The 20680-nt window shown below is 36.7% G+C and overlaps 2 protein-coding genes across 2 annotated transcripts; one reads left to right on the top strand and one right to left on the bottom strand.

The window, feature by feature from the left end:
- Nucleotides 1–4734: 4734 nt before the first annotated feature.
- Nucleotides 4735–11622, bottom strand: nae1 (nedd8 activating enzyme E1 subunit 1). Its single transcript, XM_067496237.1, has 20 exons — nt 11489–11622; nt 10961–11064; nt 10821–10881; nt 10679–10709; nt 10443–10514; nt 10123–10202; nt 9919–10028; nt 9452–9561; nt 9300–9362; nt 9138–9201; nt 8959–9050; nt 8790–8849; nt 8547–8680; nt 8341–8416; nt 7889–7928; nt 6804–6890; nt 6570–6662; nt 5611–5725; nt 5471–5520; nt 4735–5372 (listed from the first exon to the last, which is right to left on the bottom strand). Exons 1-20 carry the CDS (start codon nt 11530–11532, stop codon nt 5263–5265), a joined length of 1596 nt encoding a protein of 531 aa, XP_067352338.1. The 5' UTR covers nt 11533–11622; the 3' UTR covers nt 4735–5262.
- A 510-nt stretch (nt 11623–12132) lies between these two features.
- On the top strand, nt 12133–19155 carry ca7 (carbonic anhydrase VII). The gene is made up of 7 exons (XM_067496236.1): nt 12133–12386; nt 12761–12958; nt 14058–14176; nt 14537–14632; nt 14975–15037; nt 15162–15317; nt 16775–19155. The coding sequence occupies exons 1-7, from the start codon at nt 12281–12283 to the stop codon at nt 16892–16894; spliced, it is 858 nt and encodes a 285-aa protein (XP_067352337.1). The 5' UTR covers nt 12133–12280; the 3' UTR covers nt 16895–19155.
- The last annotated feature ends 1525 nt before the right edge of the window (nt 19156–20680 follow it).

Below are 20680 nucleotides of genomic sequence, written 5' to 3'. Positions count from 1 at the left end.
TGTGAGATACATTGACAATAAGCCAATTAACCCCCAACTATACACTAACACCGCTTTAAATAAAATACTACAAAATCAAACAATAAGACTACTACTGTGTGTGTATAAGGACGTTTGTGCCAAAATAAAATCTTGAATCAACATTAGGGCATGACTGTGGTTTGAAAGTTGATGTAATTACATCATTTTCACAGCAGACTTTTTGACTTCTCACAGCAGGAAAGTGACAGCTGTTACTAATAACACAGCTCAGTTATATTCAGTTGTCCCAGTAAGCCGTGGCTATGTGACAATGAGCCGGCATGAACAATACCAGCCAGGACACTGAGACTATAGAAGCTACAGGGAATCCATCCATCATTAATATTGTTATTTTTTCCTGAGATTTTCTTACTTTGACATGCCAAAAGCTTGTGCCAATAATCCTACAGTATTTTCAAACCCCAGATGGTTGAAGAAATGTTGACAGAAGCAAAAATATTGTTTTCTGTGTCCAACTTAGATTGTATAAAAGGCATCTGTGCATTACACAAATTTCAAAACACTCATTCGATACATTACACCACTGTTATCTCAAACTTCCTGCACATTAGATGAGTTGTAAATTTTTCACCCACAGGTGCAGAGCACAAAAACTGTTGGGACTCTTACCCTTTGTTCCAGCTTTCTGCATTAACTGCTTTGCCTGATTTGATGTATAAACTATGATCAAAAGAAATTAATTGCACACACACACACACACACATATTACCTGACCATGCTACTTTATTTGATATTTAACATTCATTTTGATCAGTCATGTCTTTAGTTCTTTTCTCAACCTAACATTTGACTCAATCAGCAATGTCCGTCTTCAAAAAATAGAATTTTTAATGACAAAAAGCAGTCAGAACAGGAAACATCACCAATTCCAGCCTAAAACATGTAAACTGTAAGCCGTTAGTTTGTTTTATTAAGCTAGAGAAACAGAACCCTATGCTTGCTTGTCTATGTGCATGTCTTGATTGCATTGTTTTTACACTGAACATAACTAGGAAAGAGGCAGATTTCTCTTCAAGTACCTCCCAGTTTTGCTAGATTTGGTTGTAGTATTATACCTCTTCCTCTATCAGGGGATTAGATACAAGCTACCTTAGACATCTGTGCAATACATGAATTTATTACAATGCATCTGGAAAACATATAACCACTGAGGCCTGTCAGATCATATACACCAGCCTTAACATGCTTGTGTTTACAACAAAACCTACTGTACATATCTTCTTTTATCTATTATACATATACAATTTAGTTACATGATCCCAGAGGCATCACTAAAGGAACAAGTAGTAGTTTTTTATTATACATTTTTACACATATGGGGAAATAATTTGTACGTTTTATAAAGTATCTGGTTTTATAGTCAATGGTAATGTCTGAAAAAAGTGTCACTGTTTTTTTTTTCCATGATGCTCTTTATGTATTGTACATATGCATTACTTAGTCACAGCTCCATCCAGGAAGAATAGAGAGGCCCTCAGCAGACCCTTCAGAGGGTTAAACTATCCCGGCCCCCCTGCAGTTTTCCAACAAACACAGAATACTCCACTCTACTGGGGCAGGCCAGTTTAATTCAGCCCGGGCCTCCTTGACGGTGAACATGTTAAATGGCTGACACTTACAGCTATGAGCCATCAGAAATATTCGATACTGCCTTTCCATTCATGACGTGTTTGTATAATGCAACATTTTAATCAGTGACAAGGTGTGACAAGGAGACAAAACAGTCTCGTCCTTTTGGGAGATATGATCACCAGTCTGCCAGCCTTACTGTGCAATTTTCTTCATTTTCTAGAGCTGACTCATCCAGTTCCCCTCCCCCCTATCTGTCTCCCTTTATTACTTAAAGCTTCCAGTGAAAATCATTGTTGGCAGTGTGGCCCTTATACAGACTGTTTAAGGGCTTATTTTGTTCATTATTGGCATCATTTGAATATGAAAATTATAGATTAGAGGACAATAATCTCTCTCTCTCTCTTTGAAGCAATGATCTAAATGAATAATTGTTTGTTTGTGACAGTGGATGCACAAATAAGGAAAGTTTTACTGCATCTTATGTTGATATGGTCACTGTTGGGTTCACAACTCATTTCTGCTGCCACCAGGTGGCTGGAAAATTAGTTAATGCAGATTAAAAGTGTGACTACATTTTAAAAGGTAAACACAATTAATATAAAAAAACTGAGCTCCATTAAAACAAACCCTTCCTCTGATTTGATCAGAGTTGTATAGCTAATATCTTTAAGGGTCAGGTTTATCACTCTTACATATGTTGCCTATGCAATTTTTGCATTTTACTGTTATACTGTAGTGTTGCTTCTAAGCATCTTAAAGTCTGTTAAAAAAAGGTTAACACACTAATACAAATTATATGTCCGGCTTTTTTTGGTTTACTTAAAAATATCCCAAAGAGGACCCTAGTATTGTGGTGACTTGGCCAAGTCATGACTTGCAGTCATGTGACAATCATGAGGTCAGTGAAATAAAGATTAGTAGGTTATGTCCATGTTTCATGACAGATTAAAAACATAAAAATAAAATAAATACATGAAAACAGAAAAGAAAGACCATTATCAATAAATATGAGTTATGAGTGGGTTTAAATAGAATAGATTAATTCATTCTCTGAGTAAAAAACCAAATGTTAGAACAGTTTTTCTTTCTCTGCCATCCATTAAGGTATGATTACGAATGTTACTTCTATCTCTTTGGTCAAAAGTATTATTCATGTACTTTCACTAAGAAGGATAAAACATCTTTATATTTAGTTAAACCAAAAATAAAAATAAACCACACATATCCGTGTATAACTAAATGTACATTTTCTTGTGTTTAGTTGGGTAAGCAACAACTTGCACACCTGGATGATTAAGAGCACTGAAATAGCTTTAGACCATAGATCGCCTTTATTCAAAAACATTTTTTTTGCATCTCTTTACGTGTGTGCAGCTAGATATTATATAAATTAACATAACTATATAGTTTGTTTGATGGTGTTGTTCTGAACTTCATGCAGTAGTCTTCTAAATTTGTAATTAAAGCATCTGTTTATAATAGTTTTGTGTGCATCATTTTGTTTAAATAATAGATAGACTTTGTTTATTGTGTAAACTCTAAAAAGAAAGTTGAAGAAGGGAAGCATAACGAACTGAAACGATCAAACTGCAAGCAGCACTTTTTGTGTTGTGGAAGGGTGCCAAGAGTCACTGTGGCTTATTCATTTACATGAACTTTTTGTCAAAACTTCAAGTTGCAAGGACTACTTTTATTGTATAAAGTGGATTCAGTACAACAACTGAAGCCACGGTCATGACTAAATATTATAAGTTAGGATGTTGACACAGCTGGAACCAAATGGTCAGAACACATACTAAGATACTGACAAATTAAAACATTTGTTATGACTGACCACCTGCACTCTCTGCATTGTCTAAAAGTCCTAATGCTGAAATGGAAAACAGATGTTGACTAGTAATGAAGGCTAAGCAACCACAAAATTAGTGACTTACGATGGGCGTGTAAACTGTGTACATTAAAAGCTTTGATTTATAACAGCAGAAATAAAAGTTGTAATTATAAGAGAAAAAAATTTCCCTCACAGGTGTCTAACAATGCAATTGCAAATAGCACACACTGTTATAATGGAAATATTGTCTTGTATTTGCCTAAGGAAATCCTACCCAAATTCTCTACGAAAAAGTGAATAAAGACAAAAGGAGGAAAAAAAATGAAACATTTAGAAGAAAAAAATAGGTGATATTGGTTGCAGAGGTATTATCTATATTTGATTGTGTTATTCAAGTGTGCTTAAGCTTTTGTTTCTGTCAGTAGTTAGTGGGTGGTGTTTGTAACTTTACACTAAAGAATACTGTCTGGTTTGGCTTTATAAACCTGACACTGCTTCTCCACGATTAACTTAAGAAGCAGTGGTTCAATAAATGAACAAGGATAATCTTTATGAGGCAGTGGACAAATTCCTCATTTAGGAAATGGCCAGAGTACTTCTTGGCAATCTCCTCTGTCCTCAGACAGTGGAATATGTCTGCAAATGTGAGATGGATGACTGTAGTGGAAGCATTGCTTATGGTGGTGGAGTCTTATAAAGAAAAAACAAATAAAATAAAAAATCTGCCTAAGGGCAAATGTGTATTCTACCCAAGTTTTCACCCTGTCATACAGTTACATCACAATGTGCCTCGCAATGCACTTCACTAAGACAACTCTGTACTGCATAGTAACGAGACCAGTGTCTTCTACATTTCAAGGCAGCTACGAAGAGACAACACAGTGCAGGCTTACAGCTGATTTTCTCTGATGGAGTCTGCATCCAACAGTAAGGATTCATAAACAGGTCACTGTACAAGCATGTGAAATAAACTACCTGTGTGAAAAACAAAAGAAAACAACAAATACAAAGACTGCCCTCTAGTGTTTTGAAATAAAATCCCCAACAAATAGGTTACATGTGAATCCTGCCAGGGGGGCAAGTCACATTAAATGCATCTCAAAAACTTAAGTTTGTCATTTATTTTTACAAAAAAAAAAAACTGTGATCCTTTCGACTATTACACAAGTCATTCGTCACTGAACCTGAAGGTTTTCCCGCACAAATGTTGCATACTGCAAAACGTAAGCTGAAAATGTGCTAACTTTACCTTTGACATATAAATAAACCAACATAAAATACACACTTCAAACGTTCAAAGTTTTTCATTGAGACAAAAAAATGTTACACCATTAGAGACAGTTAAGTTAAAGTATACAAAGTGCTGCAACATTGTAATATATCACCCATAAATGTAGAGCTTTACAGATCAAAATACTGTACAGTACTACATAAACATTTTGAATTTATTAGTTTCATTCCCAGCTTTGCTCAATGATGTCTGCAGAACACAAAAAAACTTTCAGGAGTTCCTGTTTGGGTGCTATCCTAGTTTTTTCCTATTTAATAAACTTTGAGACAAAGGAAAGGCTTAAGGATTCACATAAAATTTAGTCTAAACAGGCATTTTATCCTCTTCATCAGGATTTACATTTACAAGCAAGTGCACATATTTATGTAGTACTTCCATTTAAGTGTGATAAAAATGCAACCTGTCTTCTTTCTTTTAAAACCTGATGTCCAGTTTCACCTTTTAGGTTGATTAGCCAGTTGGTGCAGAAAATGCCTCTTTAATCCTGGTTCTATTTTCTGTGATATTTCTGGATCAGTAACTGTATTCACAAGTGAAAGGTGGCGGAGGTCTGTGACATTGCATTATAAATGAATGTGTTATTAAAGGGCACAAACTGGCGGCTGATGATCTTGATGGCCTCTTGAGCAGCTGATCCTAAACAAACATATTGACAAAAGTTAAGTCTGGTTGAGACTGACTGCCGTGTTAGAATGAAATATATATTTGATTTCTTAAGAGAGCTAAAACTTTACCTCCCATGAATGCAGCAACTGTGTGTAGCTCTGCTGCACCATATCGACAGCTGAAGGTTACGTGAAGAGGAAAAAATAAAGTTAATTATCTTTAGGGAACAATCACTCAAAACAGTAAATTCATCATCAGTAATACTTACAACTCATGGACATAGTCGTCTTTGATGTTGACGTTGAGGCAGTACTCTTGCAGTAGGCTGTTCACACACAGCTTCAGTTTGCTGATGTCCTCCTCCACCTGGTAGTTGTAAACCCCTGGCAGGAGAGGAAATGGCATCAGGAAATACATGCACAATATAGGTTGTTAATATCTTAGGCCTTTTGCTCTAACTGTGACAATATGGAAGATTGCAGAAGATTGTATGGTTTCGACCATTAGCTATCTCTTATAGGGAGGAAAATAAAAGGCAACTTACTAAACACAAACAAAATAAACAAGATTATGTATGGTGTGCAGTAACGTGGTGACCTGAAATCCGTTACTGTATTACAAGGTGGTTATTTTTAATACAACTAAACATTGCTACAACTAAGCACCCAGTGCCATGTGTGTGGGCTATATAGCAAAAGCTAATTTGCAGCCCCTGCCCCTGGTTAGGCTCTTTTATATAAAAACAGATAAATAAAATCCACATAAAAAAAATAAAGGTAAAAAACAAGGCTCAACATATATTTACTGATATTTTGGTCATCACCAGCAACTATGTGCATATACAACTCTAGACAGACATAACTACAAACACTGACCAACTCCAGACGGACATACTATATACACAAAATATGCACAGTAAAAAGGAGTATAATCCAACAAACCAACCAAATCAGAGTTCAGATTTTGGTTTCAAATCTAAAAAGGTGTTGTTTTCCATAGTTGTGAGCGTTTTACAAAAAAATAAAAAATGACTGAGCCAAAGTTGGTCTGCACATTCGAAATTTACAGTTCCCTCCTCCTGCCCCTCTAGTTTTTACATCTTCACTTTCATGTTTTTGTATCAACTGACTGACTATATCAGGGACAAGGACATTTATAAACTTGAATATTGCTTTTATGTTTTTATTTAGCTTTTGAAAGTGAAATCTGTATAAATCTTGGTCATACCTGGGTAGCGAGAATGCTGCTGATAGAAACGATCAACAGCACGAAGCATGAGGTAGAAGACCATCTCACCATCTGGATTGTCCATACATGAGGCTACAAAAACGCAGCTACTGTTAATCAGTGAATGTGCTTTTTGCTAATCACAACACAGAACTTAAGGATAGCTCAACATAAGAGATGACAATGAACAAGACTAAGCAGTTTAATGAAAAAGGAAATTATTTTCCAACTTACTGATTTCATCTTTATTTACTGAATCCACACTGTATTCTTCAGCTAGTGATCTGCAGTGCACCACCCTTAGAAAGGATGCATTCTTACCTAGACACGAACACAATGTTATAAATAAACAGGTGCAGGTTATGTTACACTTTGATGCAGTGTGTTTTATCGAGTCCAGAAAGAGCCCACGGTGACTGCATCACAAATCATAAAAGCAGCAATGCTAGGAGAAAGGAAATATTTAGATATTGAATTTAACGCATAGCATGGCTTTCCAGTGTAAATTAGAGAAAAAAAATTCAATAATGAATACCTGGTGTTAAGTCGTTTCTTTCGCACAATAAACAATCACATTAATAAATAATGTCAACGTCTTTTGGCTTGACACTTCAGGGGTCGCCTCAGCAGAATGAGTTCTGCACATTGATTTGGCATGAGTTTTTATGTCAGATGCTCTTCCTTCCGCAACTCTTCCATTTTTATCCAGGCTCAGGACTGGCACCAAGGTAGCCATTTAAGACTGGGTGGGGCCACACCTGGTGGAGTGTGATTTGAACCTGCAGCCTTCTGAATCCCAACCTGATGCTCTATCAATGAGTCACCAGGCCCCCTTATTATCTTAATAAATAATGTCACCCAGAAATACTACTACGCACTAGGTGTGGGGCGATGCATCATCTTCATTCTTCTATTCTGCTACAGTATTTGAACTAAATTATATTGAAATATTAATGACTCATGAATTTCAATTTTTGGGAAAATTAATTGGTATGTTATTTTATTATTTAATGTTAAAATTATGAATAAAAATAAAATAGAAAAAGGGAAAATAATCGATAAGTGCAGCCCTACTACACACACTAAATGTTTGTGGCATGTCCTGTATTACATTCACCCTTAGGAGTCTGTGATAACACCGGCATGATCAGATCACATGATTTGTAGACAACTTTTAATGTGGCAAATTATGAAAAAATAAACGTTTTGGGAGACTCCTAAGGGTTAAGAAGGAAGATATCAGATAAATATGTACATAAATATATCCACTCAAAATAAAGAATGTGAGGGTTTGGGTTGTTAATCAAACGGTAACTTACAAAAGAGTTTGATGTCCTGTTCAGAGATGCTCTCTGGTGGCTATTAGAAAATAAAAATTATTTTAGTTTAGTGGAATCCAATTATATTCATCACATTTTAAGTATAACAAATTTAAACCAAACAAGTAGGATCGAAACATGGAACAAATGTTTTTTTTTAGCTAAACCAACTATAGACTTTAGGTAAACTTGTGTGGATGCTGATAAAAGATCTAACAATGTACTTGTTATCAATGCAAGTCTGCCGACCAATATTTGTTTGATAGATTTCCCTACAGTATGTTAACCCTATAAGTAGGTTATTGTTACAGCAATGGTCCAAACGTTGTCAGAATGGTTTCAGAGTGCCTGCTGTGATAAACAGCTAATTTATCTCAACTATCAAACAATTACTTGGAGCACACTGGAAGTAGTTTGACTAACTTGAACACAGTCAGAGGTTAAAAACATACCTTTCCAACAGACTTCAATAGACATTCCACATGCTTAGAAACCGCTGCTGCATCCTGCATGGCCTTTTTCCTGTAACTAAATTGAAACAATGAACAGCAACACAACCACCCAAACAAATTATGCACCGAAATATAAAAACAGATCTGCTACTGGATCAGAGAACTAATGTATCTGCATGATCATCCCCCAAATATTCTATACTTACACGTTTTGAAGATTGATAAACCTCTGAGAATCTGCAATCATGTCTGGGATGGTTCCTCGTACAGGTAGGCTTCCATTTCCTTCATTGTGAACAAACTCCATGACAGCTCGCAACATAACCCAGAAGGAAGGGGTCTGGTAAATATGCACCATCAGACATTACATATTAAAATTTACTTATTCAAAACCATCTTACAATTGTGTGTATTTTATTAAATAATGCTTTCAGTTAAAAAGTGAAAACCTGGGATGTGATGTTATTACACTGCTCACTATTGAAAAGGTCTTCGACAGTACCAGGAATCTGTAGAAGCAAGGACCATTACTAGAGGAGTCTCATTAGACTTAACTGTTATCTGTGTAACTAGAGAAACCAGCCTGAGGTGAGCAATGTTGCATGGGTCATACAACACCTTGGTTGGGTTTAAAGCAGTATTGACATTCTTAATAGCTTCTTCAAAGTTTTCTTCATCCTCTGGGACACCATTTTCATTCCTCAGAATCCCTAACAAACAAGCAAACAAATAAATTAATGATTTAAAAAAATGCATTTGAGTTGTAGGCAACTACAATTCAGAGGGAAAACAGATACCTTCCCGAATAAACTGCCTGAAGGCCTCTTTCTCCTTGTAATTTTTTGGTGGCTGACAGTTATGCTACAAAGAGAAAGGAGTAAAATTCTATTGTTACAGCAACACTGAAAGTAAATATCTACATGTCAGAAAAATAATGCTGTAGAGACAATGTACTTTACCTCACTGAGCCATTTCTCTAGGTATTTAGCAACAATGATGATCCATGGTGTGTGACTATGATCCTATTAATTAAATGAAGAATAGAAGGAGTACGACATCAGTAAAACTGACTAATGTAAGAGCACAAATGTGTTGACACCGAAGTACACACCTTCTTGTCCATACTATCAAGATCATAGGACTGAACATGGTTCTTTAGTTCACTAAAAGGCTGGTCTAACCTCAGGTCTTCCAAGGCATTGTCTGGGTGGGATTCAATCACTTAAAAGGAGGGGTAAAAAAAACCTTTAATATATGGCAAAACAATTTAAAATTATAAGTATAAACAATAAAACAGCTATGTTTTAAAACAACTACTAATACAACAGGTAGCTAAGTTGGCAATAAACTGATCTAAATACTTAAAATGTAGAGGGTAATTTATGAAACAATTTACTGATGACAATGCATTTGCAACAGCACTTGTAACTGCTAACAGTAACAAACAGTGGTAGCTCCACCGTAAGCAGGAATCATATATAAGCTCACCATAAATAAATTTTAAATAAAGTTGTTGTTTAATGTGTTAAAACATAGTACAAAATCAAGTGGAAAAATGTTAAATGCTGGGGAACCCACCCGTATGTTCTTGCACCGCTAGCCTCATATAGCCGATGAGGCCATAGGTTTTACAGACTAGGAAAGGTACAGAGGCACTCCACAGAACTGAGCCAAGCCTCAAACATGTGCTGCAGAAATATTGTGATAATTCATGAAGGGGGACAAAATTAACCAATTAATCAAGCCCATTAAAAAATTTGTTCAGAAATCTACATTTCATACCTTTCTGGCAACTGGACACCGATAACTATGGTAAACCTATGGAAAAATTCAGGATCATTGTCCAGAAGCGTGTCGGGACTCTGAAGGAGTGAAAGAAAATACATTAGTGATTTCTCTTTCTATCTCTGCGATGATATGGATTATTTACACACTATTTGTTGTATTCAAAAACCTACATTTATTTAATTCAGGCTTAACATTTAGCCTCTTGTAGTTTTTTTATCTCAGCAATGTGCTATCAATTATCTATTCCTTTAATGTGTTTGAGCGGCGTGAAATTTGTTAGGACAGGAGAGGACGAAGAAGAAGCCTATACCAACCTCTTCAACAAAGTTTCCAGAGACATCACTGTTTAGTTCTTGTAGCAGCTCAGTGGCTGCCTGTGCTCTGTTCTGCAAGATGAAAACTAAGGTCAGGGATCTCACAAACACACAAATCTGTGACATCATTTTCCTAATAATAATATTTAAGAAGACTTTGAAACCAACCAAAAATGCAGACGTGTACACTAGTGATAAAGAAGTCATTTTTATGGATGAATGGAATTAAAACATACCTTTCCAATGTTATTACTGCTAAGGAAAAAACTGCAAGAAGAGGACGACATACGGGAGCAAATACCACATATTATTTTAAGCTAAGCTGAATTTCATTGATAATAATAAAAATATATTAAATTTAAAAAAGTGCTGTCTTACTTGTTTCCAACATCTTCCCCGGACACTGTGTGTCCATCAACTATCGTGAATGCTCCAATACCTGACAAAAACAATCAATCAATCAATCTAAAAAATATTTTCTCCAGCATTATCGCTAACACAGAGCCACATCTGTTTACCTGGAAGTACTAGGTTCTTCAGTATTTCTGTCCCAGTGGCTGTAGCGTTAATAAGACAAACGTGTGCATTCTCCAGTGCTTCTTGGCCGTGGTCGCCCCATAATCTGAAAGCACACAACACAATATGCACATTTTACCGTGTTGTGGTACAATTTCTTCTATGTGAAAACACAGTCAGCCTCTTCGGAAGAATGACTTAACGTTGGCTAACGTTATTGGGAATGACAACTTTATTACAGAGTTCCTGGTGTTTACGCACTATCAAAGACAGATTCAGGCAAGCTTGTATGTTATGATGGACAAGAAAACACCAAGCGGAATTATCAAAGCAAGCTCATTAACCTTGCAGCTAAGTTAGCACGTTACTCTTTGCTGTATTGACGCGCACATAGTAAGCTAACGCTAGCTAACGTTAGCATTACTGCCTCAGCAATGTTTCTGCTGGGATTTCTTACACAAAACTCCGACAACATCTAACTAATGGAATAGAAATTTGTTTGTAAAATCAATGATACTGTATACATGTACCTGAGCTGCCTGTCGTATTTCTGCTCTTTGGTGGTTGCTGCCATGGTATTTTTTCAATAAGCTATGTCAATGGACGCATTTTAACATCCCGAACGACAGATTCGACACAAACATGCAGACCTAAAGATTCAGACTCGCACTTTCGACACAAATTCTCATCGTGAAAACGTGGTTAATCATAATTACTATTACAATATTATAATTAATATTATATTAGAAATAAAGTACAAGGTGCTCCCTCTATACACATTATATTTATTTAAAAAAATGTATTAATGTTCCGTCGTAATTAAATACTTTCTACAGTTACCAATCATTTTTAAATAAAAAGTCTTATTACTTTCGTTTTTCAGTCGTACAAGAAAATATATCCAACATTAGCATTCGACAAGCTTGCACCAGAGTTTGTTTTTAATTTTTTTCTAGAAAAGTGACTTCAACATTCAGTCAATTATTTTCCAATTAACTCTTTGATATTAAAAATTAGATCACAAAAGGCAAAACAATTATAATTTCTAACGAAATAAATTAAATTACCATATGAGACCACTTATCATAGTCCTCTAAAATTACAGATTACTTTTTGTAATTTTAGCAGCCTATATAACTATAATGTATTGTACTGAAAACATCAATCATTCAAAACGGAACAGTGAGCGAATACTATTACTGGTAAAAATAGGTTCATTTGTGTGTTTCCTGGGGAGGCGGAGAGGGGCGTGCCATCAGAGAAAAGGATGATTGCCCTTCTTCTTAAAGCTACTTAAACTTCATCAATAGCTGCTCTGGCTGATGTGCGTGTCCGTCTGTCAACGTGGACTCAAACGCACACACATACTTTGGGAGACAAGCTCACAAACGATGTCAGAGAATCGCTGGGGATATGGAAAGGAGGACGGTAAGATCTTTTACCACCCTGACAGAAAAATCTTTATGACTCACCAACAAAATGCCTGTTATTTCGTTTTGCGTTTTTTAACGAGGACAGTAACGCAGACGTTAAGACGACTGTTAATGCGAGATTAGCCCATGCTTAAAGGGATGACTTCATTTGTCCCGGTCTCCTGTGGGACAAACAGTGCATCAGTGTCTTGGCCAATATGTTTTTGTTTTTTTCACTCTCAGTAAATTCACAAACTAATGGTTTATTATATTATTATGCTTTACTAAGTATTTAAAATTGTTCTTTGCAGGCGATATTCATTGCTCTTTAATGAATGCAGGTGTATTTAAACCTTAAACATTTGTGATGTTTGCTCACTGTGCTCTTAGGTCCGTCTGTGTGGCACAAACACTACCCCAGTGCCAAGGGGAACCGGCAGTCTCCCATTGATATCATCCCTCATCAGGTTTCACACGACCCAAGTCTTGGCCAGATTGTGCTAAACTACGATCAGTGTACATCCATCAACATCTCCAATAATGGACACTCTGTAGTTGTGGAGTTTGATGATTCAGATGACCGTTCAGGTGATTTGTGCTAACTTAACCTGCGTTTACTTTTGTTTTGAGGGTTTGAGTTGTCTTTTTTTTAACACAAACATCAAACCCAAATAGAAATTAATTCACCAGATCAAATATGTTCTGGTTTTAGAACTGCACAATCCACAGAGGTCACACTTACGTCTAGATATGTTGGCTATGTGCACGTGTATGTTATGATCTAAAGTATGACTGTATTGAAAGCCATGCAATTATTGACAGGTAATGGCTTAAGGATAACCTTCACTCTGATATCTGCCGTCTGCCACATGTCATGGAAATCTGTGCTAAAAGATTACGTTCAGTAAACATACACTTGAAAGGTGGGATTGACTTGATTTTTAGAAAGTGCAAACTCTATGCATAACTGACCATAATCAAAGGTTGCAAATAAACCTCTGATTATGCTGCAGTAAAGTGCAGCCAGCAGTTAACTGTATGAGTATCTGTCTGCTGGACAAGAGATATAATAACCTTAGGTGTTCTCAATGGTTATTATGACCCTATTTGCTTTTATCACTGGGTGGATCCAAATTAACCACCCTGTCATTATGAGAAATGTGGGGCTGTTTCGCTCAGACAGTTTCCAGAGGCCAAACAAGTAGTTGTCATTGATTATAATTAATGAAAGACGTGTCCGTACCATTTCACTATTTGAAAGTAGATGCACAAATTCACTAATCTGCTGCTTTTAGTTTGTCACATTTCCCTGGATGCGCATGTGTCACTGTTGCTTTTGGAAAGAAAGGGTATATAGAAGAACACAATTAACTGTTTCTCTTAAGATGAATACACATTATTCACGTTATTGAAACTTATAATATCTTTGATCATTTTAACATATCAGTGATCTATCTCTGAATGTTTGCAATTACAAACATGATAGATTAGAGTCAGTTTAAGTTTCTTTTCATTCTTGTTCATTGTTGGAATAGAAAGCTAAATAAAACTGCAATGGTACCAAGCTGTTCGAGAGATGATCCACACATGATGCTCTGTAGAGAATTTGTCTAACACCCATAGAGTAAGTTTTTGGGCATGTGGATGCATGTGAACCTTTTTTTATGTCCCCTCTCATCTTCCACAGTTATCCTGGGAGGTCCTCTCGACAACCCCTACAGACTGAAGCAGTTTCACTTCCACTGGGGAGGAAAGGGCTGCCGTGGCTCTGAGCACACGGTTGCAGGAAATTGCTATGTATCTGAGGTCAGTGTTTAGGATCTGATACTTCACTGTCTCAGGGTCTCATGAATGCCACTCCATACACAGAAAGCTGGAATTCACAGTGTTCTGACTCCTGACCATCATAGCCAGGATTACATTTTTATTAGGCTGACACCTGTCCACAAGAACATTAAATCCACCAGTTGTTAATGAGGCTGATCAATGTATTTTGGTATGAAAAAAAATCAAATGTGGACAATAGTGGTATAGGAATACTTCATTAGTGTATAGGCAGTACTGTATTGTAGCAGGGATGACTTCAGTTAATTTATTTAACTATAAAAGCTTGTTAAATAAACTTTTTTACTGCCTTTTTTCTCTTCCTCTATTCCCCCTCTTTAGCTTCATTTAGTGCACTGGAATGCTGTCAAGTTCAGGACATACTCGGATGCGGCAACAGCTCCTGATGGTCTTGCTGTCCTTGGCATCTTTTTAGAAGTAATATGTTTCTCTTAAGTGCATATTTCTACACCTGTGCCACTTTTCGTCTCCATTATGATTCAGCAACAGAATCTTTAACAGTTGTTTTTAGGTCTGTTAATCAACTTGAACCAAAGCAAAGGCAGAATTAGCCCATAGTTGAAAATGTATACTTTAACCTAAATGGAAACAGAATTGCGACATTTACTTTTTTTATTATAAATACTGATAAATATTGATGATGATTGTGCTATTACCTATATGTAGATTATAAGTCATGTAATATTTTGTAGATTATACCAAATAAACATAAGTGGGTGTGATGAAATTCAACAAAGGAAAATCTTTTTTTTACACAAGACAGGTGATGACCACAGATGGCTCCACATGATTACAGATGCTTTGTACATGGTAAAATTTAAGGTGAGAACTACTGTTTATTGTTACTACATTTTATTATATATTATGTTTATGTGGTTTAAGATCAACTCCTAGTGTATATTACTCCAGTAATATAAATGTTACACTGTCTGTGGTTCCATTGCAGGGCAGTGTCACAGATTTCAAAGGGTTCAACCCCAAGTGCCTCCTACCCAGCAGCCTTCACTACTGGACTTATCTGGGATCGTTAACCACACCCCCCCTAGATGAGAGCGTTACCTGGATCATCCTAAAGGAGCCAATTACATTGTCTGAACGACAGGTAGGAATGCAAACATGACCCTTGGTTACATATGTTTAGTCCAGTTTAAAATATTAATGATATTTGTTGTTTGTAGTTTTTATACCCTCTGAAATCAATAATATAAAACAAAGTGTCATGATCAGAAGCATGTTTAAGTTTGTGCTTAATTAAATCTTTTGAGGAGTCATCTAATATACAGTAACTGTCCAACATTTTAATTGGATAATAGCTGTGGTGACTTTCAACATTGCCAATAAGTGTCTTCCTCTTTTTATCTGTAGTGATTATTTATTGTTCCTGGTCATGTGGCACAGCCATTCATACACAGTTAATAACTATTAACCCCAATCTAGCTATCGTAGCTTCAAGTCTACAGAAGGCAAAACCTCCAGCACAAGATTAATATTTTCCTTTTTTTCAAATAGAGTTGCACAGTTGCACACTGTTACTCAAAAAGAAGTCAGTGTTTCATCTGTAAGCCAGTTGACCTTAAGGCAGCTATGCAGCAGTTGATTAGTCAGTTGTGACATCCACATTTCCTGGTTTGCATATGAGCTCTATATGGTCCACTAGGTGGCAAAGAGCCTCAGCCTCAGTTGTTGAAAAATGAAAATTGAGCATCACTTTTTGACCATTATAGGATGCCATATGTAGATGCCAAAACAAGGAGCATTGCAACATTAATGGGGGATGTCATGGAAGGGTTGACTTGTTTTCATCCACCCTTCTTAGCACTGAATTTAATCAGAAAGTTTAGGTCTGATAAACTCCAGGTTGTTGACAAGTTAAGCCGACTAACTGGATGCCTACAGCACATGTTGCCAGCTGCCTCTGTGAGCTTGTTCTGAGGTGACTGCTGCCAGCCTTCTGGATTATACTCTCAAACTTTGCTGAGCTGTCCTAGTCTGTTTTAACTGTTGGACTGTCCATGAGGGATCAGGAATTTTATGTCTAGCTGGGGGTGACGTATGTTCTAGACAACTGGCCTCATAACTTAAAGCTCAAGGCCTCAAGCCAGTGATCCTCTTTAACTGTGAGTCCTGATGGATGGATGACTGGATGGGTACATTGTTTTGAGAAACACTTGTATGAGGAACCAACAGGCTGTAACAGAGAATTATTTTGTTTCTGATTTTTGTTTAATTTTGTATCAGTCCCACATTCACCACTCATGAGTGCACCACAACTGCAGTAGAAAGTCTGCTATTTACCCCCATTCAAATAATATTCACTGAAATTTTGGAAGTCAAAGCATTCAAGTGAAAGCAAGTTCTCTTTTATTAGTGGAATCAGAAAATATTTAACAATAGATTCATTTGATCACTATAATATCACCAAATTGTTGTATCATGTATATGATTTAGTGTCTGGTGTGAAATAAAAGTTGTTCATAGAACTTATTTAACAAATAAAAAAAATGGTAGGAGCAAACATATTGAGGTAAACCTCTGTCTTTCTGTCCCTTTTTAATGCAGCTGAGCAAGTTCAGAATGCTTCTGTTCACAGCAGAGGAAGAGGATCAGAGGATGCGCATGGAAAACAACTTCAGGCCTCCCCAGCCTCTCAAAGGAAGGAAAGTACGTTCCTCTGTTTAATGTAACCTCAAGAGCTTTGATTTCATCTACAGTATGACAAAAGTTCTTTTATACAACAGTGTATGCAAAAAATCAGTGTCATTGTTTTTAACTAGTGGCAGCTTGTCTGAGGATTCTCGAATTACTTTGTGCAGGGGCAAAATGTTCAGCAAGTGATTTTCATCACTGCCAGCACATTGTGATGCATGTTTCCCTCTGGTGGACAGAACATTCGATGACAGAAAGAAGAGTCAGTTAATAAATAAAAGGGATTTAATTAAGCAATATAATTATTAATACTTGATGTTTATTATTTGAACACTATGTGCTGTTTCATTATATTATTTTAAACAATACTTTAATAAAAAATGTAAATGAATGTGTACCTAAATATAGAAGCTGCTCATGTAGAACAACTAGCAACAAGTTTTGTAAAGGGCTAATATTTGCTAATATTTGCTGTTTGCAAACTGGGATCTCGCTGTACTGTACCATCTGCTGATTCACAGCCTCAGGCTCCTTACAGATCCCATTTGATCTGTCATTGATCTAGCCTGCTGCTGGTGTATTGCCAGTGCTTATGGTTATAGATCCTTCACAATCCAGAAATCCCAAAGGGAGAAGGGATTGGATTTGGCAATGATGAAGCGCATGAATATCCCAGGTCCTTTAGAGCTCAAAGACTGAATTTTTTACTCACAGCAGGGTGATTTATACCTTTATAAGCATTGAGATTTTACAGGAAAAATGTTGTTATATTGGATTTATTAAACTAGCAAGGATGCCCTCATTTGTTAATTTTTCTCATTCTGAGATTAAACTGCATCTTGCCTAAAGTGCCACATTCCCTCATCAAGTTCTACTACTCAGGTAATATTGCACACTGTTACAGGTCACATCTGAAGCTGCACTCCTATACAGTATACAGTTTATTGTATGTATGCAAGCACAACTTTGTAAATACTTGACAGAGACCCTGGCATGTCAAATGGGCGAGTTATGGCAGCTTTGTGTAATGCTAATCTATATTTAGATGGACTCGGATTTTACTAATGCAGCGTTATCAGGGATTAACTTTTTTCATTACAACAAATTGCTCATATGAGGGAGGTACTTCAGTTACAATTGTTTTATGTTCTTGATGTCAAAGAACATTACAAATGGAAGTTGAGCAGTTTGAATATATTTGTTATGCAGTCAACATATTGCCATGTTTGTGTAATGAAATCAATTTCTAAATGTAGTATGTCTATATGTATTTTGCCTCTCTCTCTTTCTCATATATATACTCTTGATCTGTAATGTAAGCAAATGTTAAAACTTTTACTGAATGAAGTAGCAATACAGTGTTTTAAGGTAATTATTAGCCAGGTTGAAGCCTCGAGGGCTGTGAGACAGAGAGAAGGAACAATGACACAGTCAATTATTTACCAACCGTTCTTATTAAATAGGGTTAATTTAGCAACTAAATTTTAGCACAGTAGAGTATTTATGTTAATAGATTGGAACTTCTTCAAAAAATCTTTCTATATTAATTTCTTGTGTATTTCAGCACATGGCTATGCATGCTGACATGCTGCTTGTTTAGGTTTTCCAGTAGATGGCAGCATCTGCTGTCTTTGATATCACATACAGAATGCAGTCTCATTTGTCCCTTTCAGACACAAGGATTTTGTTTAAAAAAAGCTGACAAATATAGAAATAGTTTAATATGGTATAGAAATATTTCACAGACAATGGCTGCTTATAGCAGAACCAAGTTGGAGATCTAGGAAAATGGCGTTATTTTTCTCTCCCTCCATTATCAGTAACATTTGACCTTGCCTTTGTTCATTCTCTTGCCCTTGTGTAAATGTTGTTTGGATTTAGAGGCTGTATTCCCCATATGGTTTCATTTTCATCTAAATGCTGATGGTCATGGAAAAATCAGTTTACAGGTTAATGAATAAAGAATGAAAGTGGGCGTGTCTGAGGTATATTTAACACATATTCTCAACTATTCTTTCTAAAATAGCATCTGGGCTCTTTATTGGCACTGAGAATACCTGAATGGGCAAATCATCTTTACCTAAAATCGATGTGCATGTAATATTATCTTACAGTCAGGCCTCGGAAATAGAGTCAGTCAAGTATATTTTTAGCTTCATGATATCTACTTGCTTGTTTTAGTAATTTTTCCCAGACACAGCAGCATCTGAACAACCTGTGAAATACAAACCTACAGGACAATCAGCAGGAAAACATGCTCATCAGATACAAGACTGAAAAAGTTTTTGAGACAAGCCCTGAATGATCTCTGTGTTTGTTAACTGATGTGAACATTAGAGAAACCTGCAGTTTACTGCAGAGAAACCTTGGGCCTGTTATTCTTTCCGCCGTCTTAAACCACTTACTACATCAGTTTAACTACAATAAACATGTAAATCTACCACAACTCAAACATTTTACAAAAATAACAATGAATGCTATGCACCTCACACATGGATCCTGGAATGTGTGAACCTCTACAACATCAAGGTCTCTAAGACCCTTCTTCAAGAACTCAATGGAGCTGTGTAATACTAAACTGTGTGTAATAAACTGCCAAATACCTACTGAGAGTAAGGCAAGTCTTGAGAAGTCAGCTGCTTAACAAGAACGAGGTCCGGGAGATTGACACCAACACCTGCTGGTCGTCAGGTACCCTTCTGGCATAATAAGCTGGTCAAAAGAGGAGATACAGGCCACTTACATCAAGGCAAAGAAACTCAAAATAAACACTGGGTTTATTTATAATCCAGCATCCTGAGACTGGACACTAAGCGGAGACTGAAAGAGACTGAAGATTAGTGATCGTCAGAGCCACTATTCATAATGAAAAAACACAGATCAATGAATACATCTGAAAGCTGGCTCCATGTTATTATGTGCTTATTTCAAGGAGTAGAAACCACAGGAGAAAGAGAAGAGAGTGCAGGAGCCATCATGAATGGACAAACCGCTGCTCGGTATGTACCACCGTCAGATAGAAGAAGTGGCTGATATCGAAAATCCTACCAGGGGCTGGACAAAGCTGGACTGAAAGTCAGCACAGAGGAACTAACCCTGGCAGCACAGGAAAAGGCTCTAAGTACAAGATCAATAGAGGCCTGGGTCTATCATACCAGGCAGGACTCCAGGTGCAGGCTGTGCAAAGATGCCAGCAGGCAGGGCATACATCGAACGCTACTACAGTGATTGGCATAGTGTACAGAAACATCTGTACTGAGTACAGGCTGGAAGTCCCAAAGTCTAAATGGGATGCACAACTGAAAGTGGTTGAAAATGGCATATATGACATATATGTCATATATGTCATATATAACTTGCTTATGCACAAGTACAACATGCGCTTACATTCCACCACAGCTATGAGCTTAGAGATGAGAAATGGAGTTTGAAAGACACCAGCATTTAACCAGACAAAAGGGCTAACAAAACACCCGTAAAGCAGTAAATGCTCAAACAACATACTACTTATCTAAACCTCTTATATCAACATTTTATGATGCCACAGTCTACACAGACTGAGTCACTTCGTGTGTCTCAGCAATAAAGCTGAAAATGCAACGCTCCTCTCCTGAATCATTTCAAGTTTCTCAGTATTGTCAAGGACAGTGACTCTATCTGGCAATCAGGGGACACACTAAGCCTGCAGTTGCCATGGATACAAACTGCACATGTAACACAACACAAACAATTGGCCAGCTCATATCTCTCCTACTTGTACATGAGCCAGCGATCCATCGCCATCACCCTGTCAAAAATAAAAAACATACGAAAGACCCC

Source organism: Channa argus, chromosome 2, assembly GCF_033026475.1.
Source record: "Channa argus isolate prfri chromosome 2, Channa argus male v1.0, whole genome shotgun sequence".
NCBI lineage: Eukaryota > Metazoa > Chordata > Actinopteri > Anabantiformes > Channidae > Channa > Channa argus.
This window is presented reverse-complemented; position numbering and strand designations above follow the sequence as displayed.